The sequence below is a fragment of the Peromyscus maniculatus genome, chromosome 4, assembly GCF_049852395.1.
Source record: "Peromyscus maniculatus bairdii isolate BWxNUB_F1_BW_parent chromosome 4, HU_Pman_BW_mat_3.1, whole genome shotgun sequence".
In the NCBI taxonomy this organism is placed as follows: Eukaryota; Metazoa; Chordata; class Mammalia; order Rodentia; family Cricetidae; genus Peromyscus; species Peromyscus maniculatus.
In genome coordinates, this window is record NC_134855.1 from 158,960,437 (window position 1) to 158,982,489 (window position 22,053).

A 22,053-nucleotide genomic window follows, 5' to 3' on the forward strand; every position below is an offset into this window, starting at 1 on the left:
GGGATCTCTGTGAGTTCCAGGCCAGCCTGGGCTACAGAGTGAGTTCCAGGACAGGCTCCAAAGCTACACAGAGGAAACCCTGTCTCGAACTCCCCCCCCCAAAAAGAAAAAGAAAAAGAAAGTGAATTAGGTATATTTTGGACTCACCAAAATAAAATAGATATGGAATATTTTCTCTGAATTTATCAAATGCAAATGGACTAGACATTGTTGATGTATTTATTGCTTGTATATGTTGTTATTGTACTTATTGTATATAGTATTTCTTATATTAGTTATAGCTTTATTATTTTTTATTTTTATTAGACAAAAAAGGGGAAATGTGGTGATATTTTATTTGTATGTTAATAAATAAAGTTTACCTGGACATCAGAGGAAATAGCAAGCCATTAACACAAAAGTCAGGCAGTGATAGCACATGCCCTTAATCAGATCACTTGGCAGGCAGGGTCTCTGTGTATTCAAGGTCATACTAGGGAACAGAGCAAGTGTGGTGACACGTGCCTTTAATCCCAGTACCAACCATAGAGACCTGGAGGTCTGTATAGACAGGCAGTGACAAGGAAGTGAGGTATCTGTACTAAGAGCCAAAGAGAGGGCAGAAAAGCAAGGCAATAAAGGCGCAGGTTAGACAGGAAGTAGCTCACAATTTTGGAAGCTACAGAGCTGGTGAGGTAAAGTGGTTGGTGGCTCTCACTATTTCCCTGATCTCTAAGGCTTTTACCCCTATATTTGTCTCTGTGTTCTTTATTTAATAAGACCACTTAGAAATTCGTCTACAGTTCCCTCTTGAATTTGTGACCTCTTTTTCTTTAATTGTTGTTACACACATGTATAAAAAATATAGAGCTGGAGAGATGGCTCAGAGGTTAAGAGCACTGGCTGTTCTTCCAGAGGTCTTGAGTTCAATTCCCAGCACCCACATGGTGGCTCACAACCATCTGTAATGAGATCTGGCTCCCACTTCTGGCCTGCAGGGATACATGCAAACAACACTGTATATATAATAAATAAATAAATCTTTAAAAAACAAAACAATCCTCCCTCCTTCAATAAATGGCATTTGACATTTAAAGAAAGAAAGAAAGAAAGAAAGAAAGAAAGAAAGAAAGAAAGAAAGAAAGAAAGAAAGAAAGAAAGGAAAAAAGGAGGGGGAGAGAGAGAAAGAGAGGAAGGACAGAAAGAGAAAATTGCCATGCCATAATGCCATTATTCTAATGCAAAAAAAAAAAAAAACATATAAATACAACCTACTCAGTCTGTTTAGTGTTACTTGTATGTATATGATTTCAGGCCTGACCACTTAGTATTGGATAACCAGTTAGGGAAGCTCATCCCAGGGGAAGATTATTTCTTCCTGTCTCAACATTCCTTAGTTGCCTGTAGTTCTTTGTCTAGAGATGGAGCCCCATGAGATCTCCTTCTTCTATGTTAGCTTGTCTGTTAGTGTTGTATTTGTTAAGGCAGCCATATTGTTGAGGTATCATGGGTGAAGAAGGTTACTTGTTCTTTCTAGGAGATACATACACTCACACAACAGATTTCTGATTCTCTGTCTCTTGCAATCTTTCTGCTCTGCTCCCATTTCCAAGATATTCTCTGTGTCTTAGGTTCAGGAGTTATGTTGTAGGTTTATCAGTTGGTCTGGATACCCCATGATCAGTTATTTGTTCTTTGCAATTTTGACCAGTTGTGGATTTTTGTTGTTGTTTGGTTTTGTTTTTATTTTCAGTTAGTTTTCTCTAATGGTCTTTGTCTGGTACAAAGAGAGTTTAATATGATTTTTTTAGACAGGGTCTGTTATAGCCCAGACTGGCCTTGGTTTCTTAGTCTTGCTGCCTCTACCATCCATTGCTGGGATTACAAGTGTTACCACTATGTCCTATATAATAGCTCTTTTTAATAAGAAGTATCTTTTTAAGATGTTCTAAGGGTCCACCTGGGAAATTCTGAAGTTAGTTGAAGAACAATAAAAAGACTTAATTTAAAATTTGATTTTGAAGTTGGATGTGTGGCACATGCCTACAGCCCTAACATGCAAAAGGCTGCAGTGGAAGAATTGAATGTTTGAGACCAGCTTGGGCTATATATAGCAAGGCCTAGATAGAATCATTTTGAGAAGTTAAAAAACCCAAGAATTTAAAACATTAATCAAAGCAGATTGTAAGTCACTGTGAATAGTCATTATTCATTTAAAAACATTATTAAAGACTTAAAAAAATACCTCATGGTAAAATCTTTTTAGATTTGATTTTATGTTTATCAATGTTTTTGCCTGTGTGCATGTATGTGTGCTGTGTGTCCTGGAAAAGGGTGTTGGATCTCCTTGAACTGGAATCATTGATGGTTGTGAGCCACTATGTGGGTAGTTGAAACTGAACCATGGTTCTGTGCAAGAGCGGTACATGCTGTTAACCTCTGAGCTGACTCTTAAGTCCTGAATCCATATGTTTTTAATAACAAGTACTGAATTTTATGGAAAACTCAAACAATTCTCTTCTATTCTTAGCAATTAGCATATCTTTTTAAAATTTATCTTCTACAAATCTGCTACAACTTTGCCATTCATATGGTGGTTTTATTGTATTCATTTTCCCTTTTCAATTTAAAATTACCAGCCATTGTATTTTGGGGCAAAATTACTTTCTCTTTAAATAAATTTTATTTTTTTGGTAACGGTGTTTTGCCCGTACCACATGCATGCTTTGTGCCTTCAGAGGTCAGAAGGAGGGCATCACATTCTCTGCAACTGTAGTTATCAGCACTTGTGAGCTGCCTTGTGAGTGCTGGAAATAGAGCTTGTGTCTTACAAGTGCTTTTTACTGATGAGCCATCTTCTCCCTAGCCCCAAAATTACCTTTTCTTTAAACAGTACATTCTTGTACCTTCTTGCTTTTCATTACCAAAAGTGTATTTTACTTTCCTTTTATATTTGAATGTGGAATTTCCCTCATCATTTCTTTGATTATTGTTGGATCTATTAGAAATCCAAATCTTTGTGAACACAAAGAAGGCAGCAGTTATAAATGGCCTGACATATCAGCAGTCTGTAGTTTGGCAAATCTATGAATCCCAACTGGAAGCAGGTGTTTTCTTCTAGTAAAATCTGTCAGTGTAGCACAGAACATAACATATTTGCTAGTTGTCCTAGCTGTCTTTAGTCTCTGTGCAGAAAAAACTGGAGGCAAGTATTTATGTTTGTTTGTTTGTTTGTTTGTTTGGCTATGCCTGAGAATTTGTTGTTTGTGTTGGTTTCCCTTGGTTTCAACTTTAGCCACCCATCTCCATGCTGGGAAACTTAGACTCAGTCTTTGTATTTCGGGGAGGGGTTGGTTAGACAGGCTCTCACTATATAGCCAAGTTAGCCTAGAATTTTGATCATCCTGCCTCATTCTCCCAAGTATTAGAATTACAGGTATGGTCCCCAAGCCCAGCAATGGAGGAATCCGTTTTTAAAGGCATGTACCTGAGGGCTCTAGTTGTGTACTATTTAATATACAATACAGTTAATGAAACTGATGCAATTCAGTAAAAAAATGACTTAAATTAACTTAATGAGCTCGACACAAATTTGTGTTGCTTCATTCAAAGAGGGAACTTACCCATGACTCCACTTGCTTTTGGACAGTCATGGATCTTGGTGTGTACCTTTATTTTGCTAGTCAATGCTGGGACAGAGAGGAGTGGGGTGCTGTTGGAGGAATGTCCACTTGGGAAATTTACTTGAAACCCTCCTCCTGACATTAAACCATTAAAACAAAACCATAGACAAACTAGTTTGAATTGATTTTGAGCAAAGAAATGATTCATGAATTCAGAGAAATGATTCTCTGAACCAGTAATTGTGCAGAGAACTCCACCCAGCAACTAGGCATGTGGTATTTATATACAGATGAGAAAGTGTGGCATGAAAAACAGCTTAATTGGTTACAGCTCAATTTCAGCATGTCTGTTTGGAGTATGGTGTGTCTTAATACTTACCTCCTTTGAAATTTGATGTGTCTTTCAGTTTGTCATGTTTCAGTTGTTGTGTCTGATTCTAGGTTACATGCTGGATTTGATATGATTATGATTACTTGGTTTCTGACAATAGTGGCAGGGAGGTAGTCACTCTGAATGCATGTTCACTTGCTACTTTAAGATAGTTGTAGCTGGAAGTTTTCCTGTGTCCCACCCGGTCCTGCAGCTACTGGAACCCAATTAAACACACCGAGGCTTATATTACTTGCAAACTGTATGGTCTATGGCAGGCCTCTTGTTAGCTAGCTCTTATCTTAAATTAACCCCTTTCTAGAAATCTATACTTTGCCACATGGCTTGTGGCTTACCAATACCTTTACATCTTGTTTTTCCTGGAGGCGGCTTGCAACATCTGCCTTGCCTCTCCTTTCTCTTCCTGTCTATCTGTTTGGATTTCCTGCCTGCCTCTAAGCTGTCTTGCCATAGGCCAAACGGCTTTATTTATCAACCAATCAGAGCAACACATATTCATAGCATACAGAAAGACATCCACAACAGATAGTCCTCAGGTGGAATATACTGGCCAGCTTTGTATCCAGCATGAATTTCTCCCAAGAGCAGCCTCAGGCTAGGGTATAATGGGTAGAACACTGTTGCCACTTCTATCAGTTATGTCTCAGAATGTATTCCACTAAAACACTCTGTGTCATCTATAGTATTTTAAGAATTCCAATTTAAGTATTGTGTGTCTTAAGTTTCAGAATGTTTTGGGATCTGCCCTATTGGTAATTAAGTCTCTTATGCAGTGGGAACTAGACCGTGATCAGGGTGAATGGATCATTCAGTTGACAACATCCCAGAATGAACAAGGGTAAAGGCAGCATTTGCAGTATTCTGAACATGTGTCCCAGAATGTTTAAATAGATGTAGTAGTCTACACTGTTCCAGTAGAAGTTTTGGTTTGCTATGTTTTCTTGTGTTTTGAGACAGAGTTTTGCTATGTAGCCTAGATTGACCTTGAGTTTGGAATTAGCATCCCTTCAAGACTGAGATTACAGTATATATTCTACCATGCTAATAGTCATAAGTACTTTTATAGGTGTATATGTTATTTGTAGTTAAAGATTTGAATGTTGTACATCTTAGTTTTGTTTTCTGTTGCTGTGATAAAATACCCAAGCAAAAGCAACTTAAGAGAGAAGGGTTTTATTTAGCACACAATTTGAGGTTACTGTCCATCATTTTTTGGAAATCATGGTGGTAGGAACTTAAAACAGTTAGTCACATTATATGCACATTCAAGAGTAGAGAGCATGAATTTATGCATGCTGGTATTCAGTTCAGTTCATTTTTTTCTTTTCTTTTTTTTTTCTTTTTTTTTTTTTTTTTTTTTTTTTTTTGGTTTTTCGAGACAGGGTTTCTCTGTGTAGCTTTGCGCCTTTTTCCTGGAACTCACTTGGTAGCCCAGGCTGGCCTCGAACTCACAGAGATCCGCCTGGCTCTGCCTCCCAGTGCTGGGATTAAAGGCGTGCGCCACCACCGCCCGGCCATTTTTTTCTTTTATATAGCCCAGATCCCATGCCTTAGGGAATGATTCTTGTCTCCATGTAGACAGGTAGGTTCTTAATTTTGTGACCAAGCACAAAGCACATATTACTTGCTGGGTGGCTTTGTTTTATTTGTTTGTTTGTTGTTGTTGTTGTTGTTTGGGGGGAAGTTGAGACAGTATTTCTCTGTGTAGCCCTGGAACTAGCTCTGTAGACCAGAATTAAAGGTATGCTCGACCACTGCAAAGTGATTTTACTGTGTTCTAAGTTATTGGCTCCCTCACACTCTCATTGGCATCTGACTTTCATTAGTGTTGTTGTGTTTTATTCCAGACAGGGTTTCTCTGTATAGCCCTGGCTGTTCTGGATCTTACTCTGTGGACCAAGCTGGCCTTGAACTCAAAGAGATCCACCTGCCTCTGCCTCCCAAGTGCTGGGATCAAAGGCGTGCGCCACTACCACCTGGCTAGTGATTTCATTTTTAGCAAAGCTTTTCTTCTACAATATGGGCTGAATGTGCATAAGATAGAGCAGTAGTAATCTGCTTGTCCACTCTGTGCTGTATGACCGTCATACTTCATGTAGTTTGTTGTTTGTTTCCTTTGCATCTTTATGTAAAGTCACTTTGTCATATTCCATCAACACTTACATGCCCTCCTTTCCTCTCTCTGATGAGGTTAATACTGATTGTCAACTAGATAAGATCTAGAATCATTTAGGAGACAAATCTCTGGTCATGTATATAAGGGAGTGGTTTTTAGGTTGAGTTTGTTAAGATGGGAAGACCTACCCTAAGAGTGAGCCAGAGCCATACAATGGGCTATGATCCCAGACTGAATAAAAAGAAGAAAGCGCCGGGCAGTGGTGGTGCATACCTTTAATTCCAGCACTCAGAAGAGGTGGAGACAGAAGCAGGTGGATCTCTGTGAGTTTGAGGCCAGCCTGTACTACCAAGTGAGTTTCAGGAAAGGTGCAAAGCTACACAGAGAAACCCTGTCTCAAAAAACCAAAAAAAAGAAGAAGAAGAAGAGGAGGAGGAGGAGGAGGAGGAGAAGAAGAAAGAAGAAGAAAGCAAGCTGGACACCCAAGTACCAGTCTTTTGCACTCTCTGCTTTCTAACTATAAATGCAATGTGGCTAACTGCTTCTTGCTCCTGCCACTATGATTTCCGAAAAATGATGGACTATACTTTTAAACTGTGAGTCAAAATAAATCTTTCCTTCCATAAATTGCTCTTGTTGGGCATTTTGTCACAACAACAAAAAAGTAACATGTTCATCCTTGGCTCTGTTCCCTGTCCTTTTTATGATAATCCTCCCTCCCTAGGTCTTTAACAGCCTGTCATCACAATTAGACTTCTGTACCAAGAAATAGAACTTGGTCCTCAGCAAGAGCAGTATGTGCTCTTAACTGTTGAGCTGGAATTAAAGGCATATATCATGCTAGCTGTGGTGATATTTTATTTGTATGTTAATAAATAAAGTTTGTCTGGATCAGAGGACATAACCAGCCATAAACAAAAGTCAGGCTGGGTAGCATACACCCTTAATCCCAATCACATGGCAGGCTCTGTGTGTTCAAGGACACGGCCAAGCTGGTGACACGCCTTTAATCCTAGTACCAACCATAGAGACCTGGAGGTCTTTACAGAGACAGGCAGTGACAAGGAAGTGAGGTGGCTGGGCTAAGAGCCAGTGAGAAGGCAGAACAGTAAGGCAATGACAGGAAGAAGCTTGTTCTCTTGGGGAAGCTGCAGCAGCGTGGTGAGCTAAGGTTAGCTGGTGGCTATTCCTATTTCTCTAATCTCTACGGCTTTCACCCCTGTATTTGGCTCTGTGTTTCTTATTTAATAAGACTGTTTAGAGGGGCTGGAGATATGGCTCAGAGGTTAAGAGCACCGACTGCTCTTCCAGAGGTCCTGAGTTCAATTCCCAGCACCCACATGGTGGCTCATAACCATCTGTAATGAGATCTGGCACCCACTTCTGTATACATAATAAATAAATAAATCTCAAAAAAAAAAAAAAAAAAAAAAAGACTGTTTAGAAATTCGTCTGCAGCTTGCTATATTCTTTGTTTGAATAATTTGCAGATATTTTCTACATCCTCTAAGTGTTCTTTTCATTAAGTTGTTTTCCTTTACTGTGCACAAACAGCTTAGTTTTATAAAAATCTGTTTGGGTTTTGTTTATTTGTTTGTTTTTGAGATAGGATCTCACTGTGTAGTCCTGGGTGCCCTGGAACTCACTGTCTGTTTCATGAATGCTGGGATCAAAGGCATGTGCCACCACACCTGGCCATTTATTTTTGTTTTTGCTTTTGATGTTTAATCAAAAACGATTGTTTATACTATTGCTTAAAAGGGTTTCCTTGTGTGTTTTCTTATACTAGTTGTGTGTGCACACACTCTGCAGAAACATGCGGAGACCAAAGGTTGGTGTTGGAATGTCCTATTCAATTGTTTCTTCACCTCATTTTTTGAGAATGGGTCTCTCTCTCACTGGAGCTACTGTTTGACTAGACTGACCGCTGGGTAAGGTGCCAGGATCCATCTCCACTTTCCAGTGCTGAATTGTGTGCTGTTGAGCTAATTTTTATATGATTGCTGAAGATCTCAACTCATGTTTAGACAGCAAGCACTTCACTCATTTATCTATCTTCCCAGACCTTCTGGTAGTTTCTTAATTATAGACCTTATATTTGATCTGTTTTGAATTGATTTTTGTATGTGGTGAGAGAATAGGGATTCTTCTATATATTGACATTCCTAGCACAGTTTTTGAGGACTGCCATTTCTCCAGTATGTTTTTGATAACTTCAGTAGTTAATCTTAATTGACAGTTTTCTGGATTTAGAGTCACCATGGAACCACACTTCTGGATATATCTTTGAGATTGTTTGCAGAAAGGTTTAATTAGAGAAGGGAAGGTATACCTAAATGTTGATAGCACATTAGGTTGGGTTCTCGGACTGAATGCAAAGGAGAAAGCTGTACATCAGTATTTATCTTTCTGCTTCCTTATTACAATGTGACTGGCCACCTCATGCCCCACTGCCCACTGCCACACTCTCCTGGTCATGATATACTGTATTCCCTGAAACTAAGCCAAATAAACGTTTTTGTCAAAACCAGTGTGATATATAGATTTATTTCTGTCCTTTCTATTTGTTTCATGGTTCTTTCTTTGTGTTGATTTTTATAAAAGCCAGTATGTTGCTATTTTGGTTACTCTGGCTTTGTGGGGTTTTGGTTGTTTGTTTGTTTGGTTGGTTTTTGGTTTTTGAAACAGGGTTTCTCTTTGTAGACCAGGCTGGCCTGGAGCTGAGTCCTGCCTCTGCCTTCTGAGTGCTGGGATTAAAGGCCACCACCATTCCCACTAGTAATTTGTTTTGAGATTAGATAATGTGGTACTTGTAGGTTTGTTCATTCTGCTTAAGATTGCTTTGGTTATTTAGGGTCTTCTTGAATTCCATGCGAATTTAGAATTGCTTTTTTCTGTTTCTATGATGACTGCTTTTGGGATTGCATTGATTCTTTAGATTACTTTGGGTAGTTAAGGACTTTATTTTTCCAATCCATAAACATAATGGGTTTTTTTTTTCCATGTTTATGTGTGTCCTCTTTACTTTCTTTCTAAATCTAGAGATCATGGTACTGGGAATTTTTTTTTTTTAATTAAGTTACCTACTTTGTTATTAATGTATAAAAGTTATACTGGTTTTTTTGTTAATATAGATTTTTTTATGTCTAAAAGTTTAAAGTCATTTATCACTCCTGACAGCTTTTTGGTGTAATTTTCATTTTTCTATGCAATAAAGCCAGCTAGATGGCTCAATGAGTAAAAAGACACTTGCCAATGACAATCTGGAGTTTGATTCCCAGGATCCACGTGGTATGAGGAGAGGACCGATTTTTGAAAGTCCTTTGACCTAAACATGTACTCAGATGATTTTTTGTTTTGTTTTTAAATCATGCCTCCAAACAGGGACAACATATGTAGAAATTCATACTGGTTGCATTTTTTTTTAACCAGCAATTGATATAGCCCATTTACAAGAAAAAAAAAAAATCAACTCCTCCATTAGGAAGTCCTATGTGTTTAGTTGGTCCTGTAAAATATTGGAATTGGAATTTGTGAAGTTGTGGTCATTCAAGCATCACAGTGAAACACATATCTTGAATTTGTGATGATGCTGGTGTAAATAAATTTACCACACTTCTCTCACAAGAACATGGAATACACATAATTGTATTCAGTACCTAATACTTGATAATAGCAGTAATTGGCTTCTACTGGCTCATACATTTTTTTAGGCTATATTTTTTTATTGTTGTCTTACAGTTTATTTCTATATAGGGCCAGCAAGATGGCTTAGCAGGTGGAGAGAGGTTTATGGTACTACAGGTCTAATGACCTGAGTTTGTATCTGTGATGTTCTCATGTTGCTAACTGGCACATTTCTCAAAAAACTAGCCCAGTTGTTTCACAGTGAGCAACTGGCTAAGCCTTTCTAGTGGGTGTATAGTACTATTTGTCCTGGTTTTATTTTGAATTATGCCCACTGAGACTGGCTGCTTTGGCTTGGCTCAGAGATAACCAAGGCAGTTTGTATATACTAAGCACCCTTGGTTCAGGAATTCAATCCTAGCACCAAGAAAGAAGAAATGAGTGGAGGACAGTGGAAGAGAGGAAGGAATATCAAAAAATAACAGTAGTCTTAGACTGTAATAGTTCTTAACATAGAAATGATCTTAATGACCTGATATCTACTAGTAACTAATTTTCCTATGCTTTTTCCCCTTTGTTTTTGCTGCTTTTGGGTCCTTTATTATAAAACTGTTGTCTCATAGGTGTGATGGCATATCCCAACACTCTAGAGGCTAAAGCAGGTGGATTCTGAGTACAAAATTAGCTTGGGCTATACCATCTTGGAACTTTTATTCCATTTTATAGTTTTGCTCGATTCTAGAATTGAAAATAAAGCTAATTAAAATATTTAAATTATTTCATCATTTTGTTTATTTCTTTTTACATCCCAACTGTAGTTTCCCCTCCCCCCTTTCCTCTCAGTCCCTCTCCCTCAACCTCCCTTTTTCCCTCCATCCATCCACTCCTCCTCCTCTTCAGTTTCTCTTGAGAAAAGGGCAAGCCTCCATGGATATCAACCAATCATGGTATAGCAAGTTGCATTGAGACTAGGCACCTCTTCTGTTAAGATGAGGCAATCTGGTAGGAGGTAAGGGTCCCCAAAGCAGGCAACAGAATCAGAGACAGCCCCTGCTCCCACTGTTAGGAAACCCACAAGAACACCAAACTAATCGACAGTTAATAAATGGGACTGAAAAACTTCTGTAAGACAAAGGGCACCATCAAAAGGACAAAATGGTAACCTACAGAATGGGAAAAGATCTTCACCAACCCTACATCTGACAGAGGATTGATATACAAAATATGTAAAGAACTCAAACTAGACATCAACAAACCAAATAATCCAATTAAAAAATCAGGTATAGGGGGCTGGAGAGATGGCTCAGCACTTAAGAACACTGACTGCTCCTCCAGAAGTCCTCAGTTCAATTCCCAGCAACCACATGGTGGCTCACAACCATCTCTAGTGGGATCTGATGCCCTCCTCTGGCTTAAAGGTGTACCTACAGACAGAGCACTCATACATAAAATAAATATGTACATTTTTTAAACAAATGGGGTAGAGATCTAAACAGAGAATTCTCATCAGAGGAATCTCAAATGGCTGAGAATCATGTTAAATGTTCAACATCCTTAGCTGGCTTCAGGGAAATGCAAATCAAAACGATTTTCTGAGATTCCATCTCACATCTGTCAGAATGGCTAAGATCTAAAACAGCTCATGCTGTTGAGGATATGGAGTAGAACTCTTCTCCATTGCTGGTAGGAGTGCAAACTTGTACAGCCACTATGGAAATCAATATGGTGGTTTCTCAGAAAATTGGGAATTGATCTACCTTGACCCAGCTATACCATCCTGGGCATATAACCAAAGGATGCTCTATACCACAAGGACACCTGCTCAACTGTGTTCATAGCTTTATTCATAATAGACAGAAAGTGGAAATATGGTGATAGATTATTGTATACCCTAATAAACTTTGCCTGAAGATCAGAGGACAGAAGAAGCCACTAGATTAAACACTAGAGTCCAGACAGTGGTGGCACACACCTTTAATCCTAGCACTTGAGATCTCATGCCTTTGCTTGGGAAGTCACGTGCCTTTAATCCTAGCACTAAGAAGGAAATGATATGGTGGGCGGAGAAAGGTATGTAAGGCGTGAGGAGACAAGTACTAAAGGCATTCAACTGAGGAAACTTTTTAGCAGAAGCATCCCTTTCAGCTAGAGGCTTTTCTGCCTGAGGAGCCCTAGAGATAAGAGGTGGTGTGTTCCTTTGTGTCTCTCTGATCTTTAAGCATTTACCCTAATATCTGGCCCTGGGTTTTTTATTAAAGAGTTTAGAAATTCGTGTTTCATGGAAACAACCTAGATGTCCCTCAAGTCATCATAAAGAAAATGTGGTAGGTTTACATAATGGAGTATTACTTAGCTGTTATGACATCATAATTTCATCCTTTGACAAGATTTCATTACAAATTGAATTTTATTTACACTTAAAGCTATTTAGAATTTTTTTATCTTACCCTTTGTCAATTTCAGTCAATTCCATTTTTCCATTTATTGGCGTTTGTGATTTCTTGGCAGGAAGTTGATTTGTGGCCTCTTATACCCCCTGCAATGAACTCTTTCCTGATCTTGCTGTCTTCTCTTTTGTTCTTCATCAGTCTGTCTGAGGATGTCAGGAAAAAAAGAAAAAGAAAAAAAAAAAAACACTTAGAAGCTGGCCTGGTAGCATACACCTTTAATTCCTGAGATTAAAGGCAGGCTGATCTCTGGGTTTGAAGTCTATCAGGTCCATATGTCGAGTTCCAGGCCGGCTAGGACTACATAGTGAGACCCTGTTGGGGGGGGGGGTGACAAAAGACTACATACTCTAAGTGTGTGTCTTTAGGAGACACCAGCTAGGTATCCTGGAACCCCATTCTATGTCTGCATGGACTTAGTTTTGATATCATAAATGAAGGGCTCAGCTTTCAGAACTGACATTCTCAAGCCTTTTGTTTTCTTTTGCTTTTTAGCCAACAAGCTCTAAGTCAGTATTCCCATAACCTGCTACATTGGTTACTTTTTTATTGCTTCTTAGAACAAAAACCTTTGTCAGAAAAAGTGGCTTAGGTAGTCTGTCCACGGACCTTCCCCATTCACTCTATTACCTCAGACTCAATTCTCAGGGTTGCCTCTAGCACTACAGCAGAACACCAGTTGCAGGGTGTCTCTTGCATGCATGTACCACCCCCTCAATTCCTCTCAGCTCCTATAGACCATCCCTCCCTGCCTGTCCCTTTCTACTTCATTGTTGTGACCCAGCCCCCAACTCTGGTGGACGCCCCATACTTGTCTGCAGGCAACACCTGCCAGAAGACCAGGCTCCAACACCATCAAGCATTCCTCTATGAATATAGCAGCTGAGCAACACTCTGAAAATCTAGAGAGGAAACAGAAACCAAGGAACAAAACTCCCACCCAACCAAGACAAATCCAGAAATCAGTACCTAGACCTATAATCACCTCAGACCCAAATGCCTACAAGCTAGTATAAGAACACAATATCAGCCAGGGAATATGTCTCCACCAGAGCCCAGCTATCATACCACAGCAGGTCTTGAATATTCCAATATAGTTGAAGCACAAGAAAAAGACCTATGAAGATGATAGAGGACCTTAAAGAAATCCAGGAAAACACAAACCATTGGAGGTAATAAATAAATCCCTTAAGGAAAGCTAAGAAAACACAAAACAGTTGAAGGAAACAAAACTATTCAAGACTTAAAAATGGAAATAGAAACAATAAAGAGAACACAAACTGAGAGAATCCTTGGAATGAAAAATTTAGGAATGCAAACAGGAACTACAAAGGCAGGAGTCTTCACCAACATAATATAAGAGATAGAAGAGAGAATCTCAGACATTCAAGATACCATACAAGAAATGGATACATTGGTACAAGAAAATGTTAAATATAAGAAATTCCTGGCACAAAACATCCAGGAAATCCAGGACACTATGAAAGACCAAACCTACAAATAATAGTAATAGAGGAAGGAGAAGAATACTAGCTCAAAGGCCCAGAAAATATTTTCAACAAAATCATAGATGAAAATTTTCCTAACCTAAAGAAAGAAATGCCTACAAAGGTACAAGAAGCATCCAGAACACCAAATAGAGAAGATTGGAAAAGAAAGTCCCGTCTCCACATAATAAAACATGAAATGCACAGAACAAAGAAAAAAAATATTAAAAGCTACAAAGGAAAACCGCTCAAATAACATAAAGGCAGAACTATTAGCTTCTCAGTGGAGACGCTAAAAGCCAGAAAGGCTTAGATGTGCTGCAGACTCTTAAGAGACAAGAAATGCCGGTCCAGATTACTATACCCAGCAGAACTTTTCAATCACCATAAATGGAGAAAATAAAATATTTCTCAACATCAAGGATAGACATTACTTCAGGATAAAGGGTTGAAAGAAGATATTCCAAGCAAATGGACCTAAGAAGCCAGAAATACAGATTGGAAAAAATGAAGCCTCTCTTGAAAACCCAAAAGAAAGGGGGAAGAAAAGTATCTTCAATTAAAACTCAAGTTCAAGTGGATCAAAGATTGCATTATAAAACTAGACATGCTAGCAAAGGCAGGCAAATCTCTGAATTCAAGGCTAGCCTGGTCTACAGAGCGAGTTCCAGGACAGGCAGGGCTACACAAAGAAACCCTATTTTAAAGACAAACAATCCAGACATACTGAACCTGATAGAGAAAGTGGGGAGCAGCCTTGAATTCATTGGCACAGGAGACAACTTTGTGACCATAACACCAATAGTGCACACTAAAAAGCTTCTATAAGGCAACGGACACCATCATTCGGACAAAGAGGGAGCCAACAGAATGAGAGAAGATTTTTATAAACTTTACGTCTGATAAAGGTCTAATATCCAAAATATATAAAGAACTCAAGAAACTAGATATTTAAAAAGAAATCAAATAATCCAATTAAAATGGAGTACAGCTCTAAATAGAATTCTCAATAGAGGAATCGCAAATGGCTGAGAAACACTTAAAAAGAAATGTTTAATACCCTTAGCCTTCAAGGAAATGCAAATCAAAACTACATTTCAGGCTGGGCGGCGGCGGCGGCGGTGCACGCCTTTAATCCCAGCACTCGGGGAGGCAGAGGCAGGCGGATGTCTGTGAGTTCGAGGCCAGCCTGGTCTACAGAGTGAGTTCCAGGACAGGCTCCAAAACTACAGAGAAACCTTGTCTCAAAAAGCCAAAAACAACAAACAAAACAAACAAACAAACAAAAACCCAAGAAAACAAACTGCATTTCAGATTTATCTTACACACCTGTCAGAATGGCTAAGATCAATACAAGTGACAGCCAATGCTGGTAAGGGTGTGGTACAAGGGGAACACTCCTCCATTGTTGGTGGGAGTGCAAACTTATACAGCCACTATGGAAATCAATATGGCATTTCCTTAGAAAATTGGGAATTGATCTACCTCAAGACCATCTATATCATTCTTTGACATATACCCAAACAACACTCCATCCTACCACAAGGACTCAACTGCCAGAAACTGGAAACAATCTAGATGTCCTTCAACTGAAGACTGGATAAGAAAATGAGATACATTTACACAATGGAGTGGTGGTTTGGGGGTGGTGTGGGGGGCATCATGAAATTTACAGGCAAACGGATGCAACTAGAAAAAAATCCTAGTGAGGTAGCCCAGACCCAGAATATATGATATATATCACTTTTTTTTTTTTTTTTTTTTTTTTTTTTTGGTTTTTCGAGACAGGGTTTCTCTGTGTAGCTTTGCGCCTTTCCTGGAACTCACTTGGTAGCCCAGGCTGGCCTCGAACTCACAGAGATCCGCCTGCCTCTGCCTCCCGAGTGCTGGGATTAAAGGCGTGCGCCACCAACGCCCGGCTGATATATATCACTTTTTATAAGTGGATATTAACTGTTAGGTAGATGATAACCAAGCTATAATCCACAGATCCAGACAGGTAAAGAGGATGGCTATAGGGTGAAGCATGGATCTCCTTGGGAAGAGGAAATAGAATAGATTCTATAGGTGGACTTGAGGTGGGAGTGGGAGGGACAGCTGGATTTGGGAGACTCTTGGAGGGTGGTGTGGAAACCTAGTCTTGTAGCAAGTCTTTCTTTGTACTGCCAGCTCCCAAATAATGACACAGAGACTTATTAATTATGGAAACTTGGCCTTAGCTTTGGTTTGTCCCACTAGCTCTTGTAACTAAAATTAACCCATTTATCTTAATCTGTGTTCTGTTGTGTGGCTTGTTACCTCATCTCTCCATAGTACTCATGCTGCTTTCTCTGCTCTTTTCTGAGTCCTTCCTGTCCCCAGAAGTCCTGCCTGACCCCTTCCTGCCTAGCTATTGGCCATTCAACTCTTTATTAAGCCAATCATAGTGGCACATCTTCACACAGTGTAAAGGAATGTTCTGCAACACTTCCTAAGATCTATGAAGATGATACTAGAGAGGACTCCTCATAATGGAGGATACAGAGTGTAAACTGGCCATCTTTTTTCCAGTGGTGGGACTAGGGTTACATTTGGTTGGGTTGTTGACTGAAGAAGTCCAGTGGAGATCTCTAAACAACCCTGGCTGATGCTAGGACAGAAGGTCACTCTCTGAAAACTGGAAGTAAAGCCCCATTGCCAAGGACAACTTCCACACAGCACATTGAGTATAGAGAGGTGAGGCTGATGGAGCCTTCACTCTTACGTTCTCTTCTGTGTGAGAAGGTACTTTGCAGGCTATAAAAAGAAATCTGGCCACCAACCCAACCACTAGAACCTTCACCTACAACCTGTCCTGCTTACAAAATGTCCTGAGGCCATGGTGGCATAGAACTTGGGGAATGGCCAATCAGTATTTGGTTTAACTTGAACTGGAAACTGGATAGCACAGAGACATAGACAGACGGTTAAAAAAAAAAAATCAATGAAGTGTTTCCTAATGATATTCTGATATACTCATAGATTGATGCCTTGTCCAGTTGTCATCAAAGAGGCTTCCTCCAGTAGCAAATGGGAGTGGGTGCAGAGACCCACAGCCAGACATTATTCTGAGGAGTCTAAATTGGAGATCTCCATTGGGTCCCTCCTCTTGGAGATTAAGGACCCCTGAGGAAGAGGGGGTGGAAAGACTTGTAGGAGTCAGAGGGGATGGAGGATACCAGGAGAACACAACCCACTAAATCAACTAAGCAGGGCTCCACTGGGCTCCCAGACTGAAACGACAAGCACAAGGCACGCATGGGTCAACACCAGGTCTTGTGCGTGTATGTTATGGCTGTTAGCTTGGTATTTTTGTGAGGTTCCTAACAGAGGGAATGGGTGTATCTCTGACTCTTTTGCATGCTCTTGAGACTCTTTTCCTCCTAATGGGTTGCTTTGTTCAGCCTTGATATGAGAGGGCTTTTGAGACCATCTTATATACATCCTAATCTTGAACTCTTCATCTTCTTGTCCCCACTTGCTGATTTCAGGAATTATAGGTAGTTTCAGTCTGGAGCCTCCAAAAAGATACTTTGGATAATATTGGGCTGGAGAAAAGACTCAGTAGTTGAGTTTGTACTGCTCTTGCAGAGGACCCAAGTTGAGTTCCCAGCAGCCCTGTGGGGTGGCTAACAAGCATCTGTCTGTACTCTGTGCACTTACCTACACATAGATGCACACATACATAATTAAAAATAAAAATATTTTAATGTATAGAGCAAGCTTCTGATTGGTTCCAAGCACAGACACTTGTGTCCCTTCAGTATTTTCTTATTCACATTCCTGGGAGCCACCTCATATTCTGACCATCTAGTCTGCAGTCTCTGGGCCAGTCTTTCTAAGTAATGAAAGCTTCATTACAATAAGCCTGATAGTAAATCACAAATTGATCTTTTACCTGTTCAGACTGGCTTCAGGAACCAAGGTTCAAACCCAGTGTCATGCATGCAGGCAAGCTCTTTCCCACTGAATTATATCCCCAAGCTTGTTGACCTGAGTTTGATCCCTTGGTGGAAGAAGAGAATGAACATCCAAAAGTTGGTCTCTGACCCTGTGCGTATGAACACACACATACACAAATGTTAAATATATATATATATATATATATATATATATATATATATATATATGCATCAAACCTTGGCTTTTTAAATTTTCTCTGTTTCTGTTCTACTGCTTTCTGCTTTGTCAATCAGTTTAAACCCAGACACTGTGAAAGTAAAAAGGATTTTATTTGGAATCTCAAGATGGCAGTTCAGGAAACGTGGATATAGATGATTCTTAATCAGTATTCTGAGGATTTATTATATGGCAAAAAACGTTATTTAGTTGGGCTGTGATGGGGCATGTCTTTAATCCCAGTACTTGGGATGCAGAGGCAGGTGGATCTCAGAGTTCCAGGACAGCCAGGACTACACAGAGAAACCATGTCTCAAAAAAACAAACAAACAAACAAAAAAACTACGAAGAAACATTCTTCAGGGACACTTCTGAAATTAAGAACAGATACAGGGGTCATTTTGCCAGTGAAAACAAAAATGGCCAAGTAACTTCTAAATATTTAAGTTTCAAGGTCCAGTTTCCTTATCTATCACAGAGGCCTGGGTTCCAGGTTTCCCTGTGAACATCTGTTAAGAGTTCTGAAAAGCTAGTTAAATGTTTTATCATGATCAATTCTTTTTTTTTTCCCTAATTTGGCTTATTTTTGTTCGTTTTTATTTAATAACTTTTTTTCATTTATTTTACATACTGACCATAGTCTCCCCTCCCTCCTCTCCTCCCATTCCCCCCTCCTACCTACCCCCCTTCCCATTCACTCCTCCTTGCTCTTTTGTTCATATTTTATTATTTCCTTCAGTTTCTTGAAGGGTTTTTTGTTTTGTTTTGTTTTTTTGAGACAGGGTTTCTCTATGTACCTTTGGAGCCTTTCTTGGAACTCGATCTGTAAACCAGGCTGGTCTTGAACTCAAAGAGATCGGCCTGGCTCTGCCTCCCTAGTGCTAGGATTAAAGGCGTGCGCTGCCGCTGCTGCCGCCGCCGCCGCCGCCGCCGCCGCCGCCGCCGCCGCCGCCGCCGCCGCCGCCGCCGCCGCCGCCGCCGCCGCCGCCACCACCACCACCGCCACTGCCACCACCAGCACCACCTGGCTTCTTTAAGGTTTTGTTGTGGGTTTTTAAAGACGGGATGGGGCTGGCCTTGAACTAGACCCTTTTGCCCCATCCTTCCAAATAGCTGGGGTTACAGGCATGTACTACCACAACTAACATAAATTTTTGCCTTTTTCTTTAAACTTTGTAGCTATATCCCTCTATGCGCTGTGTGTATGTGTGGGGGTAGGTGTGCTTGGGGTTTTGATTGTCGCCTAATGTGCACACTAGGCAAGTCATCTGCTGCTGAGCGGCATGCAGCCCCAACCCCTCTTTGCATTTTGCTCTAGGGATTACAACATTTAATACATACTCAGTTTTCAGAAACCTGTCCCACATATTTATTTATGGAATGGAAGGGGGACACATACCACAGCACACTTAGGAGGTCAGAAGATAACTTTTAGGAGCTATTTTACTCTTTTATCATTTGAGTTTGGGAACTCAAGTTTAACTTGTCTAGCATGACAGCAGTGCCCTTATCCACTGAGCATCTTGCTGGCCAGGGTTTTGAATTTTTCTCCATATTTTCCTTTATCTTCTCTTGTAGATTAATCTAACATGGCTGACCAGAGGCAGCGCTCACTCTCTACCTCCGGGGAATCATTATATCATGTTCTTGGGCTGGACAAGAATGCAACCTCGGATGACATTAAAAAGTCCTATCGGTAAGCAACTGTGTTCCAAGGAAAAACATAAATCCTCATCTGATTTCTTGTATATTTTACTAAGAACCATGACATTTCTTGGCAGACTCTTTTAACAGTTTCATTTCATCATTACATGTATAGTTTAATCCTAAGACTTAAAAATTACACTGGCCGTTCATGGTGGTGCATGCCTTTAATCCTAGCACTTGGGAAGCAGAGGCAAAAGGGTATCTGTGTTTTGAGGCCCGCCTGGTCTACATATTGAGTTCCAGGACAACCAGAGCTATTTAGAGAGGCCCTTTCTCAAACAAACAAAACCCTGTTACACTGATGTTCTCTAGTGGCAAAAAAGTAAATACACTTGGAAGATATTGCCAACTGTCCCCAGACCATGGAGTCAGGGTCTGTACCCTGGGCATAGACAGAACCTTTATAGTGCTGAATGTTGTACTTAACACAGTGATGAGGTCTTTTTTATCCTTTCATGACTGACTGGACTTGAAGAATGTAGCTTTTAAGTACAATATTATATAAGGTAACCTAGAAAGGGGGCAGGGGACTCTTCCTCAGATACTCCTGTGGTCCTCTACTTGTGTTGTACTAGAATGTCATTATTATGCACTTCTGCCATCACCTTATTAGTCAGATATGTAGTTAGCTGGCCAGGACACTGGGGGTTGGCAGTAGGATTTCCCTTTAAAAGTTAGCAGGAGTCATTGTGCTATAAGCTGTGCCCTACCCTTAGTACCTCAGGACTCCCATGTGCATGTATCCTAGTGGTGGGAAAGGTTGCCCTAAAGCAATTACAGAGACTTTTTCACTCTGGTGAGCCACATCTCTGGAAAATTGAAAATTGAATGGGTAATCATCTCTTTCCCTGGACTCTGATGGATGAATGTGAAATGCAAGACCAAGGTAGAGCCAGGAAATGGTTTTGGTTACAGGAAGCTGGCCCTGAAATATCACCCTGACAAGAACCCTGATAACCCAGAAGCTGCAGACAAGTTTAAGGAGATTAACAACGCCCACGCCATCCTGACAGATGCCACGAAAAGAAACATTTATGACAAGTACGGCTCGTTGGGGCTCTATGTGGCCGAGCAATTTGGGGAGGAGAACGTCAACACCTACTTCGTACTCTCCAGCTGGTGGGCCAAGGTGAGGATGGGCCGCCGTCAGTGTGAGCTGCCACACTGAAGACATTGAAAATTCTAGTGCCCAGTAGGACTACAGACACTGAAAGATCTGTGCCTCCTTTCTCTTGACATGGTTTCTGGCCTGGAGCTGTTCTCTATATACTGTACAACTGGCATGCTGGCCCATTCATGGCAGGCATAGTGCACAGTGTACATGGAGCAGAACCATTTTGCATTAACATGGTTTTCTCTGATGCATAGTGCCAAGTTATTAAAAAGATTGAAATAGGAAACAATTCTTTCATCATGGTGTGGGCAGGCATTTTGTTATCGGGGAGACTTAAAATCTCACTTTAGAAATGCTTGACCTACATAGTTTTATTTTTTTAATTTATTTTAATTTTTGCTTTTCTCATCTGTCAGCCATATACAAAGTCAGAATGATCTATCCCATATCCCTTAGGTATAGGAAGCCTGATTTTGGCTTTTACTGGTTAGTTCTCAATCTTTATAAGTTTTAGAGAGAAATCCATTATAGATTTATAGGTGGGAATTTAAGAGGGAGAGAGCCATGCCATTTGAGTTAGACATGGAGGTCAGCTACATTGCAGACCAGCAAGCTGCATTGCAGAAAGTTGGGAGTGATACTTCAGAGAAAGAGTAAGGAAGCCCATAGTACCAGAGAAAGCATACTTAGGCACTGGCCAACATCTGAATACAAAAGAAATAGAAGAGAGCAAAATGGGAAAGTTAAACCTTTCTGAGTTCAGAAAGGCAGGCAAACTCAATAGAACCTCGAGGCAGCCTGTGCTCAATCCCATCTTTACAAATTACTTTATTCTATTTTTTTCTGCCTTCACCCTTCTCCTGAAAAATACCCTTAGCATTAGCTGTACATTCTGCAGCTCTTGTCCTGTCTTCTCTAGGGAGGTTCTTGTGTTATGGCCTATGGGCCCTTGAGGCTGTACAGTGCTAGTATTCTCTTTCCCAGGCCCTGTTCGTTGTCTGTGGCCTCCTCACCTGCTGCTACTGCTGCTGCTGTTTGTGCTGTTGCTTTAACTGCTGCTGTGGGAAGTGCAAGCCCAAGGCACCTGAGGGTGAAGAGACAGAATTCTACGTATCGCCTGAAGACCTGGAGGCACAGCTGCAGTCTGATGAGAGGGGTAAGTACCCACCCCAGGACCTTGTGAGTGTGTGGGGTGGAGCCAGCACTGGCCCTGAACGGTGTCAACTGTCTTGTCAAACAGGAGGGCACTGACACTGTGCCGAGAGTGTTTGTGGTGGCATCTGGGACTGTTGAGGTGTGAACGTGGACACTTGAGGTAAAGCAGGTGCAGGGAGCTGTTCCTGCCCATGAACTGTGGTAGCCGTAGATCTGAGGGACCAAAGGTGGGGAGGGTGACAGGCAGGTGGGGAGGGCCGGGGGCTGGTG

At 40.6% G+C, this 22,053-nt stretch overlaps 1 protein-coding gene across 2 annotated transcripts in view; it reads left to right on the top strand.

Annotated features, from left to right (window-relative positions):
• Dnajc5 (DnaJ heat shock protein family (Hsp40) member C5) overlaps positions 1 to 22,053 on the top strand; it is a 36,654-nt gene that overhangs the window by 10,795 nt on the left and 3,806 nt on the right. Inside the window, exons 2-5 of one of the 2 annotated variants that reach the window (XR_001576364.3) lie at positions 19,386 to 19,503; positions 20,430 to 20,643; positions 21,613 to 21,784; positions 21,869 to 21,943. Coding sequence is in view for 1 of the 2 variants with exons in the window: in XM_006994592.4 (XP_006994654.2) it covers positions 19,397 to 19,503; positions 20,430 to 20,643; positions 21,613 to 21,784 (493 nt within the window). In the remaining variant the exon portion in view is untranslated. The remainder of the gene's footprint in view (positions 1 to 19,385; positions 19,504 to 20,429; positions 20,644 to 21,612; positions 21,785 to 21,868; positions 21,944 to 22,053) is intronic. The other variant, XM_006994592.4, reaches the window with a different exon arrangement.